At 32.7% G+C, this 17,534-nt stretch overlaps 1 protein-coding gene across 1 annotated transcript; it reads left to right on the top strand.

The window, feature by feature from the left end:
• Positions 1 to 1,613: 1,613 nt before the first annotated feature.
• Positions 1,614 to 3,183, top strand: LOC126676715 (ethylene-responsive transcription factor ERF027). The gene has a single exon (XM_050370979.2). It carries the CDS (start codon positions 1,651 to 1,653, stop codon positions 2,353 to 2,355), a length of 705 nt encoding a protein of 234 aa, XP_050226936.1. The 5' UTR covers positions 1,614 to 1,650; the 3' UTR covers positions 2,356 to 3,183.
• Positions 3,184 to 17,534: the final 14,351 nt, after the last annotated feature.

Genomic DNA, 17,534 nt, shown 5'->3' with positions numbered 1-17,534 from the left:
TTATCATATTAAACATCACATTTCGCTAAAAGAAATTTAAAAAATATTTATTGAAGAATGTATTATTTTTTATAAATAAAATATCATTAATTAAGATGGCACATTCAAAATGAAAAGCTTTTCCTAATAGATTGGAAATCAAAGATGTATATAATTGTGATAATAAATGTGTCTAGCTATATAGGTGGAATTATGTAGAAAATAATTTAATTAGTATATAATTTTCATAATATATTTTTGTGGGTCAAATATTTTTGGATTATTGCACTATATGTTTTGTATAAAATGGTTATCAAATTTTAAAAAAATTATTAAACAAAGGGAGTATTTTTTTTTCTAAAACGGTAACTAAAGTATAAAAAGTTATAAAATGATTATATAATTATAATTTTTTTTACAAAATAATTATCAAAATATAGCTTTCTTATAAAACGGTTATCAGTTTGTTGCATGGTTGTATATCTTTATATTGTCCATATATATAATTTGGTAATCATTTTATGAAAAATTTATAGATTGATAACCATTTTATAATTGAATAAATGAATGGTAAAAAAATTGTTCATTAACCATTTTATAACTATTTTAATTGATATTATTTTATAAAAACGTTATAGTACGATAGCCGCAAAAATATTTAGCACAAAGTTTATATGTTTTTTTATTTTAATCACGCAGTTTAAATTTTGTCATTTTCATGCACGAACTAATACTTTTTCCCAGATTCATCACGGCGCCGAGGTGGCACTCATTCATTGGTGTAAAATGACCTCCACCTCAACGAATTACACATGGAGCTGTAACACCTCAGCACTGCGTATGAATTTGGAAAAAAGTGGTAGTTCATGTATGAAAATGACAAAATTTAAACTGCGTGATTAAAATGAAAAAATATGTAAAGTTCATGATTAATTAGGCTATATTTATTATAGTATTATTTTTGTTTATGAAAAGTTTACCAGAACAAGTATTTTATTCCAGTCTTTTTATGTCTTATGTTTTATTTTTTTATTTTTATGTTCTTATTTATTTTCTTACAGTCCCTCTAATTATAAAAATGTTTTCATCCAGTTTCAAAGGGCATGAAAATTGAAAAATAGATAAATCGATGGACTTAAAAAAACATTTCTGCAGTAAATTCTTTTTTTACAGTAAAAGTAATAAAATACAAGAGCCAGAGAACGAATTTTGCCTAATTATAACTAGTAAATGCATGCTAAATATTACAACTTCTAAACCTCAAGCATTCTAAACTAAACAGTAAACACACATCACCACCATGAACAGTGAAGGCACTAACATAAGGTCATTATATACATACAAAATCAGAGCCAGCTAAAAGCAAGCTACACATATTGTACGAATATACACTCCCTCGCTAGCCAATACGTGTGCACCTATAATTAACTCACCACTAGAAAAAACATGAAATAACATAATTATCCGAGTGACAAAACCTAATAATAAGAACCCTAAACTAGTTGCATATCACTAATTTTTGAGTCGGCTTTCCCGCGATATCCCCACGCAATCACCTTTTTTCAGACAAAAATCATTCTTGTATATATTTCCTCTTCTGTGTGCTTACCTAACCTTAATTATCTCATACCATTGTCTCTTTCCATCATTTTTCTATTTCTCACACTAAATATGGCAACTGACCCCAATAACCTACCCACCAATCTGACCCAAATTAACCAGACTCAGCCACCATTCACACCATCATTTGACCCTACGAACCTATGCCATCATTTTTCTTCTTCTCCTTCTTCTGATAGACCCTTATTACCTATGCCTGCTTCTTCTTCTTCATCAGCTTCTGTAAAAACTAAAAGGCACCCATTATACAGAGGAATTAGAAGCAGAAGTGGAAAATGGGTGTCTGAAATCCGCGAGCCGCGTAAAACGACCCGTATTTGGCTCGGAACGTTTGCCACCGCGGAAATGGCTGCTACGGCTTATGACGTAGCGGCTTTAGCACTAAAAGGTGGGGATGCTATTCTAAATTTTCCTGGTTGTGTTGGGTCTTATCCTGTTCCGGCGTCTTCATCAGCAAGCGATATACGTAATGCAGCTATTGCTGCTGCTGCATTCAAAAGGAATGAAATGCTGTATAATAATCAAGAATTTGGCCAATTGCAGGCCAGAAATAATGTTGATCATGATCATAATTTGCTCATCAATACGACTGAAACTGGCAGTGATCATGTGTATGTTGATGAGGAAGCTTTGTTTGATATGCCAAATATGCTGGTGGATATGGCAGAAGGAATGTTGCTTTCTCCACCCAGAATGACCTCTTCTGATGATTCTCCGGGAACTTCTGATGGAGAAAGCCTCTGGAATTATTTTTAATCAAAAATTAGGGTTAAATTTTTAAGAGGTTAATGAATATATGCCTTTTATAGAAAAAATTATCATTATTTATTTGTTATATTTTAGTACTGAACTTTTATTTTTATATAAACGGGAGATTATTATAACAATTCAAGTCAGAATTTGTTTATGTAGCAACAAACACGGTGAAATAGCCGCATAATTTTTTGTTGCCATATAAATAATTTTTTTATTATGATTGTTATAATAATCTCTCGTTGATGTAAGAATGAACGCTAAGTTATAAAAATATAACAAAGTAAATGGTGATGATAATCATTCGGTAGAAGACATAGTTCAGTAACCGTAAAAAATATAATTTAAAATTTTACAAAAAAATTATGAACCTTGACATATATTATTCATGACTTAAAATTAAAAAGAAACAAAAAATGAAAAAAGAAGACATGGCAGCTGCATTTTTTGAAGTCCTTTTTTTATGCAAAAATTGCCCGTACGTTTTCCACTTGAAAGTTAAACTGCATGAAAGTAAAAAAAAAAACGATCATGAAATGCAAGAAAAAATCAAGAATCTATTAGTCAGTACAGTGATTGTTCTCTACTCATGTAGAGTTTTTGAATTTAACGGTCATTGAATTTAACGGTCAATCAATAGTAAATAGAGAGAGAGAGAGCTTAGGGTTTGCATTTTCTTGGTTATATTTTTCGATCTATTTTTCAGTTGTCTGTGTGCATGTAAAATAGTTCTTCGAGTGCTGTTTCTGCTGTTCCTGTAGTATGTGTTTTGGATTGTATTTTTCTTCTTCATCAAGAGTTTCCAATAATGTTTTAATGTCTACCTTTCAATTCTTATTTCTTCTTTATTTCATTTATTTAATCTTTTATATATGATTAATGACTCATAGTAATTAGATAACTAATAACTAGCTCAAAAGTTTATTTTTACCTTGACTTATCTATATATTATATTGACTGAATAATTGTGAATTTGGACTAATTATAACTGAAATGTTTAATTATTCTATATTAATTTTACCTACATTTCTGGTCGTCAATTACAACAAAATCTTTTTGCCTTTTTTAACAGTTGTATTTATCTTTAAGTTAAATGTATAATTGAGAATTCAGAACTTAAAAAATGCAAATTTCAATCCAACTTTAGCAGGACTAGAAGCAACATATAACGATTCAGATGTGTTTGTTTCATTTCGAAAAAATTAGAACAAGTAATTTTTTATAGAGATTTTTTAACTCGTTGAAGTACTTTTTTAAAATTATTGTTAACAGGTAATTACTTATGTAGAACTTTTATTTGAAACATTTTCGATGTTAACCAAAAGTGGAAACAAAATTCTTGACTCTGAGCATAGTAATCTGAATAAGTAGAGAAATTATAGAATACATTCTCAGAGTTTCGAAAATGTTCTTCTCAAATGAAGCAAAAGTTGATGATGAAGGTGATTTTTGTTTCTTTAATGATGGTTGTCACAAGACAATACATAAATTTTGCATCCTTTGGAGTTTGGACATTAATTTTCAGTCAATATTAGGTAGGTCCATTTTGCTTAAAGGGGTGTCAACATCTATGTAAGGAAATATTGAAAATATTAAATGCTACTTTAAAATCCATAATGATCATGGGATAAACTAGTAAATATGGATGAAAATAATACTCTTTCGAGTTTCTAGTTTATACTAATATATTTGTCTATTTTGGGAGATCTTTTGTTCCATAAAATTAGTCATTTTAAAATATTAAAAGAGTATTTATTTATTATTATTATTTAAATTTATCCTTATCAATATATAATTTAGCGAGAATAAAAAAATAAAAATAAAAATAAAATTAACATGAATAATTTAATAAAATATAAATATATTATAAATTAAGATATATTTATTACTTTTTTAAGTTATGTGAAATAGCTCAAAACGACGAATGCTTGGACTAGAGAAAGTAATTTATTGATATTAAATTTGATAAATATCAATTAGATGTATTTTTGAATTTCTCAAATAGGAGCTAATTGAATCCACCATCAAAACCTATTTAATTGATATATGTACTTAGCTATTATACATAGATTCAAGATATTTCCGCAATGAGTGTGTTTGCAATGCAGAGAGATTTTAGGTAGATTCAGTCTACCATGTCATCCGTGCACTAACCTATCATATTATGACACGTCATTAAAATAATAGCATTATCGTAATATTGTTTATTATTTATTTACACTTTTGAATAGGAATATTACGATAGTGCCATTATTTTCATGACGTGTCATAATATGATAGGTTTAGTCCACGGATGACGTGGTAGACTGAATCTACCTAAGAATTTCTCTTGCAATGAAATACCTCAGCACAAAATTTCTTTAAATTTATTGATAGATTCGCTAAGAAAATATATTTTGGATTAGATTATAAATAAATAAACTATGAAATACTGATTAAGCTAAATTAAATTAAATTGTGAATTTAAAAATCTAAATAAGATTAATGAGAACCTACTAAATTAACACATCTCAGTGATTAATGAGAAAAAACACTAAGCTTTAAAATTGTTTTTATTGCTAAATTGAATTGTGTACAATACAATAAATACCTAGTTATTTATATATATGAAACAAACTCTAATAAAAAAATCTTAATTAATGAGTTTAACTTTTTATTTAAATAATTCTAAAAAGTATTAATTAATAATTAAATAATATTTTTTTTAAAGTAATAATTAATATATTTTTAATGAAAATGATTAATAATCAATATTAGATTTTGTTACAGCTTTTTTATATTTTCAGACGCTATTTAAATTTTTTTTAGCAAGGTGATATTGATTTATTCTTGTAGTGATGATAGTCAACGAATAAAGTAAGTATGTTTTATAAATTATAATTGATCAATTAATTAGAAGAAAAAAAAACTTTGGTTTCAAACTGATGGAGTCTGCCTTCTGAACCGGTGAGTGAACCTGCAAAACAGGGTAGAAGCTAACCGGACGGTGGTTGTCCGATTAACTCTCCGATGCTAAAGTCAGTTTAGAGCTTTGAGCAGCGTTTTGAGTATATGAATGTAATTGTGTTTCTAGGCATACCTCGTGCTCCTTTTATAGTAGTCGGATATACCTAGTAGAGTTGTATTAGGCAGGTGAATCCTACTTTGTAGGGATTCGGCCGTATCGTAGAGATTCTCCTGATTTGTCGGGATCTACCTTAATCTGATAAGAGTCCTATTTAGGAATGTCTTCCTAAATAGTCTTATCTTCCTAAAGTAGAACTTATCCTTCCATATGTAGTGTTTGTGTCCAAATAGGACAAGATTTCCATATTTACCCGAATCCCGGACCTGGCGCGCTCTTGGCGGATCATGTGGGATTCGGCCTTTATTAGTGTGTTACCGGATCTTAGGGATTCGGTATATCCTTCAGATCTTTCGGTCTTCAAGGGGAGTCCGGTGTCGCCCGAGAGTGTATCTCCTGCAACTCGGCTCCATTATACTTACAGTAGGATTCGGTATCCATCATTAGCCCCCCCGCAAGTGAGCTGAAGTAGTTTGGCATTTATGCCTTAGTGGATTTTAGCTCTTTTGGAGCTGAGTTCTTTTATACGGGCGAGTCGCTTTGTATTCCGGGCGAGTCGTTTCATATATTTGTGGGTGACGTTTCTTCTTTAGTAAGACTCCGTGTTGCCACGTGTCGGCATTTAATGATTTAAACGGTTAATGGTTCAAAAACGTTTTGTATTTAATCTCTTCGCATTTCTTCTTTTCCCTCTTACTTTGCTTTTCGAATTTACTCTCATTTCTTGTAGCTATTTCCTTTTCGTTCTTCGTTTGATTATTTGATTCTTCGTGACTTGTTTTCTCCAGATTTTTCAGGTATGTTTTCTTTCGTCGTTTGGATGTTAATATGGCTTTCTTCTTTGTATATTCTCCATGCTTTATATTCTGGAAATTTCTTCTGTACTTGTTGTTCTTTGATGTGTTCTTCAACGTGTTCTTCAATATATTTTTTGTTTGATCCTTATTTTGTGTTTATGTTTGTGATTCCCTGTTCTAGGATGCCTCTTAGTCGAGTGGAAGATGCTTGCGCTGCTATGGCTTTTACCCGGTCGAAGCTTCGTAGGGATGAAGTCTTAGATATCTATTTTAAATATAGTTTTCCTTTTGATTATAGGGTAATATTACCCGGTGCCGATATGGCTGCGTCTGACTCTCCCGGATCTTCTTGTAGGGCGGTTCTTTTTGAAGAGCAATTTGCTACTGGTCTTAGGTTTCCTTTGGATCCATTTTTGGTAGAAGTGTGTAGGGATTTAAAGGTTGCTCTAGGGCAACTTTACCCTGGTACGATTAGAGTAGTGCTCGCCTTTTCGGAGGCATGTAGGCTCCGGGGCTGTGCCCCTTCTCTCAAAGTGTTATATCATTTTGTAGACTTTAGGAAGTGTGATGGCTGCTTCGTTTTCGCCCTTGGTAGAGAAGGGCGATCTCGTATTTATATTCCTTGCCTAACCAGTCGCTGGCGAAGGCGTTTCTTTATTGTCTATCATAAATTTGCTTTTCTTCATTTTTCGGATGGTTTTTCTTCTCATCCAGTTCGGAGCTATTCTTCTCCTTTAAGTTTATCCGAGTCAAAACTTGCTTTTGACATATCTTCCTGTAGTATTGTGTCGCGTCCTATTTTAGATGTCTTGGTTAATAGTCATCTTCGGAGTCGATGGTTTCCTTTGGAGGATCCTCCTCGAGGCCTGGCTGATCTTTGCTACTCTTTTGTTCAAGGTATATTAATTTGTTTAAGTTCTTTTTAATTTTTCTTTTGTAGGATGTCTTCTTCTTCTGACGATTTCCTTTCCGGATTTCAAGTAGATTTGGACGTTCCGATGGGTGGTCCTGACGTTCCTATCGCCAACGTTATTCCTGGCGACATTGTCGTGGATAGGGCTCCTGTTGATATCCCCCTAGCTCCCGCCGTGGTAGCGTTGCCTGAGGTTATTGTTATAAATGATGATGATGGTGATGACTCGGCTGTTCCAGTTGGTGACGAGGCGATTCCGTCGCTACTTCCCCCTCTAGCATCATCTATCGTTTCGGGGGGAGTCGGGGGTGTGGCCTCAGAGGGGCCTGTTGTTGCTGATTCGGGAAAGATTTCTCTAGGTCGAGACCCGGATTCTCCGTCTAGAAAAAGACGTCGAGTTGTCTATGATTCTCCAACGAGGGAGAGTTTTCCTGGAAGCTCTTCTTCTGCTCCAGACTTGGTTCAATGGGTCGAAGGTCAGGATCCTGCCAGTTTGCTGAATCCGAGAGTGCTAGCGGAATATATCCGGACTTTGGCGATTCCTGATGATGTTACGTGGTTCTGTGGTAGGCCGGGTCAGGAGCTTTCCGATCTGGCTTGTTTTCACGGTTTCTCTGTAAGTGCTCTCTTTCTTGAGTGTAATATGTTTTTTGTATTCAGTTGCTTTCTTATTTGTTTATTTCTGGTGTGTAGGCCCTTCAATCTGTTCTGGTATTGAACGACCGTCGACAGTGTGCCGAGGAGGAGGTCGAGCGTCTGTCTGCTCTTTTGGTGACTTCCGAGTCTGAGAGGGCGAAATTGAAGGCCTCTTTGGAAGAGCATGATTCCCTTCTGGCGCAGCTCAAGGCGCAGGATGCGATTAATGATCGCCAAGTGAAAGTGATTGAGAAGAAGACCGATGACTTGACTCGAGAGATTGAGGAGCTCATTCGGATCAATTCTCTTGTTGGTGGGGAGAGGGATAGTCTTAGATCGGAGGTTGAAGGTCTTCACATCCGTCTGCTAGATACGAAGGCTTTTTACTCTGCTCTGATAAGCGAGTATCGCCTTGCGAATGGGAAGAAGCTTCTGGAGCAGAATCCCAATATTGATCTTTCTGGGGTTAACGGGTTGGATCCCCAGACCATCGCCCGTGATCTCCTCGTCAAGATTTCTAAAGACCGTGTCTAGTAGTTTTCTTTTGATTGTATTTTCTGATGTATTAATTTTGCTTTTTGTAATTCGCAATTTATGAATATATTTTCTTCGTTTTTCTTCGAAATGTGCTTTTGCCTTATCTTTATGTACTTGTCTTGCCTCGAGGGTTATTCTAAACCCTGTTCTTGGCGTTGCTTTTTGTAGAGTTAATCTAAACTCTTTTTATTTTTGTTTTTGTTTCGAGTTAATCTAAACTCTTTTTTGGCGATTTGCCTTTTCTGAGTTAATCTAAACTCATTTTTAGCCTTTCGTGGCGATCTGCCTGGTTCGGCTATTTTGCTTTGAGTTAATTTAAACTCATTTTCTTGGCTCTTAGCCTTTCGTGGCGATTTGCCTGGTTCGGCGATTTTGCTTTGAGTTAATTTAAACTCATTTTATTGGCTTTTAGCCTTTCGTGGCGGTTTGCCTTTAATTTATTTTTTCTTCTTTCGTCTTTGATTTAATCATTCGTGGCTGTTCTTGATTTTTATTTCTTTATTGGTTCGTCTGGCTAATCAGATGGTAGCGAAATTGAATTTTTATTGATAAAAAGATGGCATACAAAGCATTAAAGATAGATTTGACGCCATCTGGTAAGACGGAGAGTCGTTACCGATGATGGGTCGTTTTTCATTCCTATTCTTCCTTCTTATCGGTCTTGTTTTCTTTGAGGTCCACCACTGACTCATCATAGCACTTCTTGGCTATTCCTTGGTCTCCTCTCAGCGTCACTACTCCTTTTTCAGTCGGTACCTTCATTGCCAGTGCTCTGATGCTGGTTACCGCTGCCGAGTCATGGAGGAAAGGTCTTCCTAGGATGGCATTATATGTCAATTCCATGTCCACTATGTTAAATAGTGACATGATTTTCTTGTTCATTCCTCTTTCTGGGCCGATTATTACTTCCAAGGTGACTGCTCCCAGTGGGGTGATGGAGGGTCCACCGAGTCCTGATAGCGGAATTGGGACTCGGCGTAACCTTGACGCTGTTCCTCCCAACATTTTGTATGCTGCATTTGTCATGAGGTTTACTGCACTTCCTTCGTCGATAAGGATCCGCTCCATGTTCCAATTTTCAATGATAGTAGTCACTACCAAAGCATCGTTGTGAGGTGCTTTGACGTGTTCATAGTCTTCTACATCGAAGATCACTGGCGGCATGTGAGTTTCTCGTATGTTCATTACTTCCTTCCTCTGCTTCCTCCTGATCGTGGAGCTACTATGCCCTCCACCATTAATCATGTGTATGGTTCCCAGAATTTTGGATGGGCGCTCGTCTTCCTTTTCTTTTGGCTTGTCTTCTCTGTTTCTTTTTTCTCCCTTGTCATTGCTCTTCTCTTTTCGGGCCACAAATTTCCTCAGTTCGCCTGTGTCGATCATTCTTTCGATCTCGACCTTTAAGTCTCTGCAGCTATCCGTTTCGTGTCCGTAATCGTCGTGAAATTTGCAGTACTTTCTGGTGTCTCTTGCTTCTGCTTTCATTTTGGGTGGCCATACCACGTTTTTGATGTTTTCTTTGATCCACATGAGGACATTAGTTCGGCTGGTGTTTAATGGAGTGAAGTTATTCTCATCATCTCTGGGATCGTATCTCGATTCATATCTTGTCTGGGGGGCGAATCGTCTGCTTTCTTCGGGTCTTCCTCTCCTGTCATCAGGTTTGGACTTGGTTTTTTCTCTGGATCTCTCTTTTGATTCTTTTCCTTTTGCTTCCTTTCCGCGAATTGCCCTTCGCCCTTCGTCTAACTCGAAGTATTTCTGAGCTATGCCCATTAAGTTCGAGAAAGTTGTGGGTTTATTGACTAGCAGCTTGTCCACCAGCTTTCCGAATCGCGTCCCGTCTCGCAATGCTTCTGTCGCCATGTCGACGTTCAGGTTGTCTATCTTCATAGCTTGCTTGTTGAATCGTTCGATGTAACTTCGCAGGGTTTCTCCTTCTTCTTGGATACAGGCTCTTAGGATACTGGTAGTGGTTTTAGCTGGGATGTTTGTGAGATATCTGTTGAGGAATTCTGTTGAAAGCGAAGCGAAGCTTTTGATCGAGCCTGGTTTTAATTTGTTGTACCATCTCTGGGCTGTGCCCGTGAGCGTGGTAGGGAAAACCCTGCAAAGGATGGCGTCCGATACGCTGAGTAGCCCCATGGTCGCTGTGAACCTAGAGGTATGGTCTCGGGGGTCTCCTTCCCCATTGAAAATTGGCAAGGTCGGTAGCTTCATGCTGTGTGGGATGGTTTCCTCCATGATCTCGGGCGAGAGGGGTGATCCTTTCAACCTGAGGTCCTCTATGTCCAATTCTTCAGATTTTAATTTTTTGAGCGCTTTGGCGATCTTCTCTTCTAAATCTTCTTCCACCACATATGTGGCTTTGCTTTTTTGGGGTGTCTCTGACGATTCGCCCTCTCCTTCTTGGTGTTTTTTCTTATTTTGTTCTTTCCCTGCGTCTCTTTCTTGTCGCTTACTCCTCGGTGGGGCGTCTTCTTTTTCCTTCTCCCTTCGTTCGTCTCTTTTCGTATTCAGACCGCTTCGGGCGTCCTCCTGGTTGTGCTCATTTCTGGGTGCCTCCGGTGATTCCTCGTTAGATTTTTCTCTGTCAGGACTTTCCTCGTCGCTGGTTTCCTTTTCTCGCTGGTTTCTTGCTTCGTTCCTTTCTTCGTTTCCTCTGGTCCGAGGTTCCTTGTTTTTGCCGTTTTCTGCCCTTGTCTCCCGTCGGCCTGGGTTTGCATTTTCTGTTCTTTCTCTTCTTCTGGGAGCTGTAGGGCTGAAGTTTTCCCTTAGCATTTTCATAGTTTCTTCGTGCCTGTCGTTTGTTCTTTTGGCCTCATTAGCCAATCTGTCAAGATTTGCCTGTACAGATTCTAGTATCTTTTTCAGCATTTCGCTGTGTGGATCTTGTGCCGCTGCATTTGGTGCTCGTTCTTCAGTGCTTAGGTTGAAAGCAATTGGGATGCTTCCTCTTATTGGATTAGTTTGGTACTGGGGTGTTGAGAAAGAGAGCCCTCCGGTGTTGCTTTTTTCCCCGGAATTGAGAAGCCCGTCTTCCGTCACGTTGATTATCTCCGGAGTGCTTTTTGGGTCCATTGGTTGTTTGTCTTTCAGGTTTACTCTTTCAGAAGTCATCTTCTTCAATGAGATTTGTTTTTGAGTTCAGAAAAGCTCCTTCTTTTGAAGTTTAGTTAAGCTTTTCCCACAGACGGCGCCAATTGATGGAGTCTGCCTTCTGAACCGGTGAGTGAACCTGCAAAACAGGGTAGAAGCTAACCGGACGGTGGTTGTCCGATTAACTCTCCGATGCTAAAGTCAGTTTAGAGCTTTGAGCAGCGTTTTGAGTATATGAATGTAATTGTGTTTCTAGGCATACCTCGTGCTCCTTTTATAGTAGTCGGATATACCTAGTAGAGTTGTATTAGGCAGGTGAATCCTACTTTGTAGGGATTCGGCCGTATCGTAGAGATTCTCCTGATTTGTCGGGATCTACCTTAATCTGATAAGAGTCCTATTTAGGAACGTCTTCCTAAATAGTCTTATCTTCCTAAAGTAGAACTTATCCTTCCATATGTAGTGTTTGTGTCCAAATAGGACAAGATTTCCATATTTACCCGAATCCCGGACCTGGCGCGCTCTTGGCGGATCATGTGGGATTCGGCCTTTATTAGTGTGTTACCGGATCTTAGGGATTCGGTATATCCTTCAGATCTTTCGGTCTTCAAGGGGAGTCCGGTGTCGCCCGAGAGTGTATCTCCTGCAACTCGGCTCCATTATACTTACAGTAGGATTCGGTATCCATCATTATTCTTGTAATGATGATAGTCAACGAATAAAGTAAGTATGTTTTATAAATTATAATTGATCAATTAATTAGAAGAAAAAAAAACTTTGGTTTCAAACTAAATAAGATGCAACCATTGATTGTAATTTTCCTTATTATCAGATTACCATGAACACCTGTCTTTTCTAGTTAGAATTTGTTTATCAAATTTTTTAGGAGAAATTTTTAGATAAACTAAATTTATCACATTATTTATAGATTAATTTTTTAATTAATTATAATAGCTCATTAAAATAATGATATTATCGTAATATCACCATTAAAAGGTGTAAATAAGTAATAACTAAAATTACGATAATATTATTATTTTAATAATAATATTGTAATTTAATAGTTTAGCCGATAGATAACGTGGTAGATTGAGTTTAACTAAAAAAATTCTATTTTTAGGGAAAGCCTTTTTATATATAGGAAGGATTCAATAATAAATTATAGATTGGCCTACAAGACTTTTTTTCTCGTATTCTTCTGCAATTCAAGAGGACAACCTTCTAGTGTCATATCTAGTGGACCCAATTGGAAGAAGAAGAAAAATATATGTCAAATTTCATTATTTTGTGAAATGTTGTTTTATTTGTCTTGCATAAAATATATAATCATGTGTACTTGTTATTTTCTTTTGCATCAATCTTCAGATAAATCTAAAATTATAAAATTTGTAAAGATAAATTGTCTTTGAGCAATCAACGCTTCCCTTTTTCTTTTAATAATTTTTAGTTTTATATTTGCTTGAACTTTTTTCTTTTATTCTTAAGTGGTTTTTAAAAAACTGTCAACCAATTCACATTCAATTCAGAAATTAAGAACATTATATAAGCTTAATGGATAAAAAAATCAAAATATATGTTATTTGTTTATAAAAATGGCTAAAACTTTTAAGTTTAGCAATTTTAATATAATTTAAAATATCCATAGTAGTAGTTCTGTCACAATTTTTGAAAGTACTTAATTAGCATGTGACACGTTATATCAAAAAAAATAAAAGGTATATGTAAAAAATATAAATAAAGTTAAATATCAAATATATATATATATATATATATATATATAATTATATATATATATATATATATATATATAATTTAATATTTGAATGTCTAAAATTATATATGTCAAATTGAACAATTCATGAAATTTAATGAAAATTACTACAACTTTTAATTAAAAATTTAACTAAAGGCGTAGGGGTTACAAACGAGTCAATCAAACTCCCGAGCTACTCAAAACTCGAGCTTGAATTTATGGAGCTTGTTTTGTAAACAAGTGAATCTCAAATTTGAGTGATACTCACAAGTAAGCTCTTTTATATATTAATATTCTGATTTGATAGATTATTATTTTAAATTTTAAATTTTAAATATTTAGCTAGGTTTATATGCATATATTTTAAAATAGATACTATATGGATCATCTAAATTTATTTATATGCATAAAGAAATATAGCTTTTATTTTTTAATATATTGTTGAAAAATTTAGTTTTGATTCAAACTTATTAAATAAAAATGAAACTTGATTAGACTCGTTAATCTCAAAAATATTTGATTTATAAACTCAAACTCGACTAATAATAATATATGAGCTGATCTCAATCTTACTTGATTCATTAAGTACACCCCTAATTAGTCACATTTGTAAATATATATACATAGTTATTACTCAAAATGCAATAGAATAAGTCATACTAATGCTCCATATCTCTTTTGTGTTTGTAGCTTTTACATCAAAGCAATCTCACTTTTTATATGTAATATTTAAATGAAAGTAGTTACTCATGAAAAAGTGAACCAACAGAAATGAGTCAATAAAACATTGATGAGTGAGATTTTTGAAGTTCAAAAAATAGTTTAAATTAGTTGTACATTTTATGAAACATGAAACTAAATGTATAAAATAAAAGAGGATGACCTGAAAGCGTGGCTAATTTGATCCAAGTCGGCCATGAAATCAAATGTTGAAAAGATGGGAAAAGAGGTACACTTTTGTGGGGTTTGTCTCTTGTCTAAAAATGTTACAAAATTATTTGGAAACATATAATATGCCATTAAAAAATTAAAAAAAAATTAACACTTTCAAATGAGCAAAAAGTTTGACTACGGCTATGCAACCAAAAGAAAAATAATCCATGGGCCATGGCCGACATTATTCCCCTTTTTCTCACTTTCTTTGGGTAGGTAATGCGTCTCTCTCTTCTATCTCACAAACATAGATCTACATGGCAAAATTAGATAGTCAAATAAAAATGATAAAAAAAACTTAACTGGTAAAAATAAAACATATTTTAATATATTAATAATTTTTATACTAAAATAGTCCAATGACATACAAAATTAATCAAATTGGGTAGATGGTTTGTTAGAAATTTATGAGTTTTTAAAAATTAAGTTAAGGGACTGAAATATATTATAGCTTTATCAATTGGACTCTTTTTTTCTTAATATTTGATTCTTAGATATAATCAACATAAATTATAACTTGATCAAACTATTAAAACATCATATACTATATATAGTTTGATAATTTAATTACTACATAGTCTTGGATATATATTTAATAATATTCTTATATACTTAAACATAATGTGCATAACAAAATTGACATTTTATAGGCGAATATAAAGTGGAAAAACGTTTTATTCGAAAAATTTTGTGGACAAAACATACAGGAATTAAAGACATTTTTATGCGCTTTAGCCGACTAGACAAAAAGGTGATGTTATAGCTATAGTTGTTATTGCGGCATATGATGAATTTCCTTTTCTCTAATTAACATTGAATGTTAATAAAACAATACTTTCTTCGTTTTAAACAGTGTCACTTTACCTATCTTCACACAAATTTAATAAATATATTTAAATTTATAAATTATTATTTTTTAGTTTATTGAAATTCATAATCATAACTTCTTATTTGTATTTTTGTATTTTGTATTGTTTTAATAAAATAATAAGAAATATGCAAGAATAGCAATAAATACTTTTTAATATTTTTAAGTAATAAATATTGTGAAAAAAAATTATTCTCTAAAAGCACAACTATTTTAAAACAGACGGAGTATCAAATAAAAAAAAATAATAATTTCAAATAAAATCACCAGTTTTATATATTTTTTCATTTTAATCACTCCCTTTCAAAAGTGTCAAATAAAATCACCACCTTTTATTTTTTTGCAAATCTATCACGAATGTGAAAATTCGGTGTATAAATTGACTTGACAACCAGAATCAGCAAGATTAGAGTATGAAGAATGTATTTTTTTGTATTAATAAGGCAGTAGTTAGATTAGTACATTTATTTAGAAGGAAAAAAACACTGAATTTTACTTATCGATGATAGTTTGCAAAAAAAATGAAAGATGATTTTATTTGACATTTTTAAAGGACGTGATTAAAATGAAAAAATGTGTAAAAGGTAATTTTATATGAAATTAATTCTAAAAAATCAATAAAAATGGTCTTTTTATCTTTCCCCCCTAAAACATTTGTAAGTCAAATATATTATTTACATAGTATGAAGGGATGGGTCTTTTTACTTGATTAAGATAGTCAAAAAAACCGGTGAATTTTTAATTAGTTTAAAACATAAGGAGAGAAAAGTTATTGTTATAATGAAAATTTCATTTGCCTCTTCGGGTAATGTGGATAATACACAAAGCTACTTAAAAGCTTCCTTGTTCTTTGAGTGTATATAAAGTAATCATATGATAATTAGGTTGCTTTATAAATTTATAATGGCTAACTCCTTAAAAAAAATCCGACCTTTTAATTTCTTTTCAATCTTACTCTGACGTTAAAAAATGATCAATTTTATCCTATTTTATATTTTTTCCTTTTAATTGTACCTCAATTTTCAATTTTTGACAACTTGTTTATTTAAAGAATAAAATCATTCAATTAACTAAGTTTAGAGATAAAATTAGATTTATTTTCATTTAAATTGTACAAAATTTTTTCTATTTTTAAAAACTAACTAAAAGTCATAATCAAATTTAAATTAATTTATATTTTTAATAAATTTAACTAAATATAAATAAATTTAAATAAATCTAAATAAATTTTAAACATATACAATTAATATATACTATACATGGAGAACGTTTGAATTTTTTTCTAAATGCAAAAAAAACGTCAATTTAATATTTTAGAATACAATTGAAACATAAGAATACAAAATAGGGTAAAATTGGTGATTTATAATGTAGTTATTATAAATCATATATATACTCCTTTGTCTTAAATTGATGGGCAATTTAAGACCAAAAAAATATTAAAAATATTAACTTATTTAAATAAAATAGATTAATTTACAAATAATATCTCAATTAGTTTTCTTTAATTAAGTAATGATTTTGTATTTCAGCATTGTTTTAAATACATTTTAAGAGAGTGTGTGTGTATTAATTGTGTAAGTAATAGTCACGTGCCTATAATTTATTTAATTTTTTAAAATAATTTCTATCAATTTGGTATGGAATAAATATATAAATATACATGTAAACTCTTATTATGAATTGAAGGGGACAAGACAAGTAATTAACCATTAATTAACCATTATGGCTGACGCACAAAAATGATCAAGCAACACCAATGGGAGTTGGTTCAAGTGGTAAGCGGCTTGTTATCGCTTAAGCAAGGTTTCGGGTTCGAGTCCTTGTGAATGCAAAAAATTCCCACTAGTAGACTCACCCACCATGCCAGGTGCGTGACACGGGACGGATCCGAATTAGTTAGGGCGAAACTTTGGAAATCGGATGGGCCTACCAAAAAAAAATGATCAAGCAACTTTTCTGCATATAATATATCCCATTGTTTGTTTCAAGAAAGAAGAAAGTTTTATTGTTTTGATTTTGTTTGAACTCTTGCTATGTAAAAGCAGTTTAGTTTCTTGGACTAAAATGTTTGCAATTAATTAGTTCAACAAAGAAGTCACCGTTCATGATTATATATGCTTTTCTTGGTAATTCGTTAGTTAAATGGTGATTCTTTTTTGCAAATTATCATTATTTTGATTTAGAACTAATTAACTTTAATTGATTTTCTCCATTTATCATAATATAATGTGTACGAGTTCTTTCTATATGATCTCCATGTTAGCATTGACTAATGTGAATGAATTCAACTCAGAAAAACTAAAAACAATTCTATCAAATTTTAAAGTTTGTTGGTATATTCAGATTTCAAATTCAAGATGTCTAATTTAGTTAAAACAAATTCATAACAATTGATTTACAGGTTTGATGGTAATATATATATATATATATATATATATATATATATATATATATATATATATATATATATATATATATATATATATATATGTTCACTTCCATTTGACTCGATGTGCATGAGTTCTTTATTGTTTTACGTAAAATGCTTTGTTTTTACTAATCATCCATGGTCAATTCAG

Source organism: Mercurialis annua, linkage group LG4 (genome assembly GCF_937616625.2).
Source record: "Mercurialis annua linkage group LG4, ddMerAnnu1.2, whole genome shotgun sequence".
Lineage (NCBI taxonomy): Eukaryota > Viridiplantae > Streptophyta > Magnoliopsida > Malpighiales > Euphorbiaceae > Mercurialis > Mercurialis annua.
Note: the sequence above shows the minus strand (reverse complement) of the source record. Positions and strands in the feature narration are given on the sequence as shown.